Raw genomic sequence first — 2,953 nt, 5'->3', positions numbered from 1 at the left:
AAAGCAGCAGTCTGGGGAGGAACGCAGGGGTGAGACAGCGCCCGGCACAGGTGGGTGCTGGGGGAGCGCCGCGAGGATGGAAATCCTCCCTCAGGAATTCGCGGAAGGGATGGGAAAAGGGGTCGGGAGGCAGGCACTGCCCCAGGGAGTCTCCCTCAACACCCTGGCCTCAAGAGAGACCAATTCTGGAGGACAGGAGATGGCCCCGCTCAGCACTCGCCCTGCAGAGGCTGCCAGGAGGGCCCAGGGGTCCCGCTGGGCTCGGAGGATGAGATCCCAAGGGATGAGGGGCCCGAGGAGACCAGGAGAGAGGACAGCTGGTACCTTCCTGCGCCTCAATGGGGATGTGAGAAGAGGCCGACTTGGAGCTGCCCTTGCTCTTCTTGCTGCTCTGGCTGTTGATGGAGTGGTGCGACTGCAGCTTTCGGTGCGGCTTCTGCGAGCTGGGCACGGCCCGGCACATCCCGTTCCCCGCCTCCCCGTTGGCACCGCCCGGCTCCGGCCCCCGCCCGGCGCCGTTGTGCAGCAGGTGGGTGCAGGGCCCGGGGGGCTGCGGGGGTGTTCGCACCTGCGGCTGGCCTGAAGAGGAGAGAGCAGCACGTTACCCCCCCGCCCTCTCCGCCGGGAGAAACGCGTGCCCAGACCCCAGAGAAACACGGGAATCCGGTCCCCAGCTGGACACGGGGTGACCGGGAGGTGATGCTGATGGATGGATGGTCCAAGAGGATGGAGATGGAATTGGAGATGTGGAAAAGGTGGCTGGAGGAAGGAAGGACAAAGGAAGGAAAAGGGATGGTGAAGGGAAGGAGGCAAAGGCTCCGGTGAGAGGAAGGGATGAAAAAACCCCAAGAAATGAAGATTTGTGGTGAAGGACGTGCTGAAACTGCTGCAAATCACCAGAGGACCTGAAGGAGGAGATCTCCCGGCACAGCCAGCAGGGATGAACCCACCGAGGCTGCCAGACAGAGCTCCTGGATGTCCCCACCGCCCTCTGTAAAGCCAGAGGAGATGAGGCACCGCTGCGGAGCCAGCCTGCTCCTCTCCCCGGCCCTGCGGGAACCGGCCACTTCCTTAAGGTCTCCACAACCTCTGGCTGAACTTCTCTGCAGGAGGAGGAAAATAAGTCTGCTGTGTCTGTGCCTCCCTGCAGCCTCTCCCGCCGCAGCCCCATGTCCTGCCAGGATGCTGCCAGAGCCAGAGGGGTGGCTCAGCCCTGTGCTCCTGCCGTCCCCAGCTGTGGTGCTCTGGGAGAGGACTGGGAACCAGCACAAGGAATGGGGGCACCCATCTTTGTGCTGGTTCCCCAGCCCAGCACCCATCACCCTCCCCAGCAATGCCACAAATAAAATCCTGTCTGGTGGTGCTTCGGCCAAACTTTGCTTTTCCTCTGCCGTGGCAGTAAACAAGGGATGATTCAGGAGAGAGGCTCGAGGGCAAAGGCACCAGGGAACAGGAGCTACTTTCTGTGCAGGGCATGGGGGGACACGGGGGTGGAGCGGGCACAGACGGTCCCTGTCTTGAATCCACGAAAATAAAATAGATGGAAGGCGAAAATAAAATAGGTGGAAGGTGAAAGACACAAGTGGATGGTCCCAGTGCTTGGTTTTACCAGGCTGAGCTCGGCTCGGGCCGCCGAGGGAGGTTAAACTGGGAGCTTGGTCTTTGACACCCGCTGGGAAGGGAACTTAAAATAACCAGAGCTGAGCGGGAAAAGTGGGCTGGAGGCAGGAGGGATGGGAGACTGGGGAAACAGAAAACAGGTCTTGGATAAAACAGGAATTGTCTCCCCTCCCTAAAAAACCTCATGGAGTGTTGGCTTTCTGTGTACCCTTGCCCGGTGCCCTCTCCAGCCTCGTGTGTGCACTGAGATGGCACCGAGGATGCCCACAGTGACCAGGGCTGCCCAGAGCTGTGACAGGAAGGGGCTGAGCCCACAGGGGCTGAGTCAAGAGGGACGCAGCAGCAGCTCACCAGCCTCGGACGGCAGCTGGATTCTCTGGGATTGCAGCAGGATGCACTTGGCGCTCCCCATTTCGCCGCATTCCTCAGATTAAACTGTTTGTAAATCAAAATCACGCTCTGGCTCCGGTGAGGGGCAGCCAGAGGCAGCCAGGAATCCCCCCTGCTCAAAGTCAGGGAAAATAGCTCCCATTTTTTTAGGACAGCCTTTAGGACACAAGGCCAAAGCTCTTCTAAAAGAGGCACCTCCAGCTCCTCAGTATCTCCGGGCAGGAGTGGGGGGAGCAGCCCTAAAATCCCAGGATTTTGGGGAAAACTGCCTGTCTACAGCTCTTCAATGACCAAAAACCTCCTGGATATTCCCTTTGGGTTTCCCACCGAGGCCATACTCCTGGATCCCCTCAGGCTGTCCCAGGGCAGCATCACCGGGGTCTCCCTGCTGTGACCCCCCCGAGCCACTGCCAGGGCTTGGAGTGGCCACCTGGGTCTGCTGCTCCTACCTGAAACTCAACACCCAGAATCCCAAACCCTCAATCCCAGTGCTCCAAAATGCTGGAAAAATGGATTCAAGCACCAGAGCTGAGCCTTCGGGGGGGGCAATCCTGGCACTGCTGGACACAGACATGACCCCGCACCCGACAGCCCCTTCTGCCCTGTCCCTCCTGAGCTTGCCATGAGCCAGACTGGCACGGGAATGCCACCATCCCATGGGAGAGCCTAACTGTGCTCCTCGGGTCCTGCCAAAGGAGGAATAACCCCCAAAACCCAATGGTGACCCCCCCAAGAGCAGCACTGGGAGGAGTGGGGGATACCAGAGGGGACGCTCCTCATTTCCCAGGGAGAGAAGGGAAGGTCCCTTCATCCAGCACCCAGCAGGAGGGTGCCCACGTCCCTCCCAGCCCCGAGGCCCGTGGGGGGCGGCCGGGGGGCTGGGCTGGGCTGGGCTGGGGAGGGGGCCGTGCAGCGGCTGCGGTGTGAGTCAGACGTGCAGAAT

At 60.7% G+C, this 2,953-nt stretch overlaps 1 protein-coding gene across 1 annotated transcript in view; it reads right to left on the bottom strand.

The window, feature by feature from the left end:
- Positions 1-2,953, bottom strand: part of MDFI (MyoD family inhibitor) — a 5,229-nt gene that overhangs the window by 355 nt on the left and 1,921 nt on the right. The window contains exon 3 of the mRNA XM_017727152.1: positions 325-579. Coding sequence (XP_017582641.1) covers positions 325-579 — 255 coding nt within the window. The remainder of the gene's footprint in view (positions 1-324; positions 580-2,953) is intronic.

Source organism: Corvus brachyrhynchos, unplaced genomic scaffold (assembly GCF_000691975.1).
Source record: "Corvus brachyrhynchos isolate BGI_N302 unplaced genomic scaffold, ASM69197v1 scaffold72, whole genome shotgun sequence".
Taxonomy (NCBI): domain Eukaryota; kingdom Metazoa; phylum Chordata; class Aves; order Passeriformes; family Corvidae; genus Corvus; species Corvus brachyrhynchos.
Note: the sequence above shows the minus strand (reverse complement) of the source record. Positions and strands in the feature narration are given on the sequence as shown.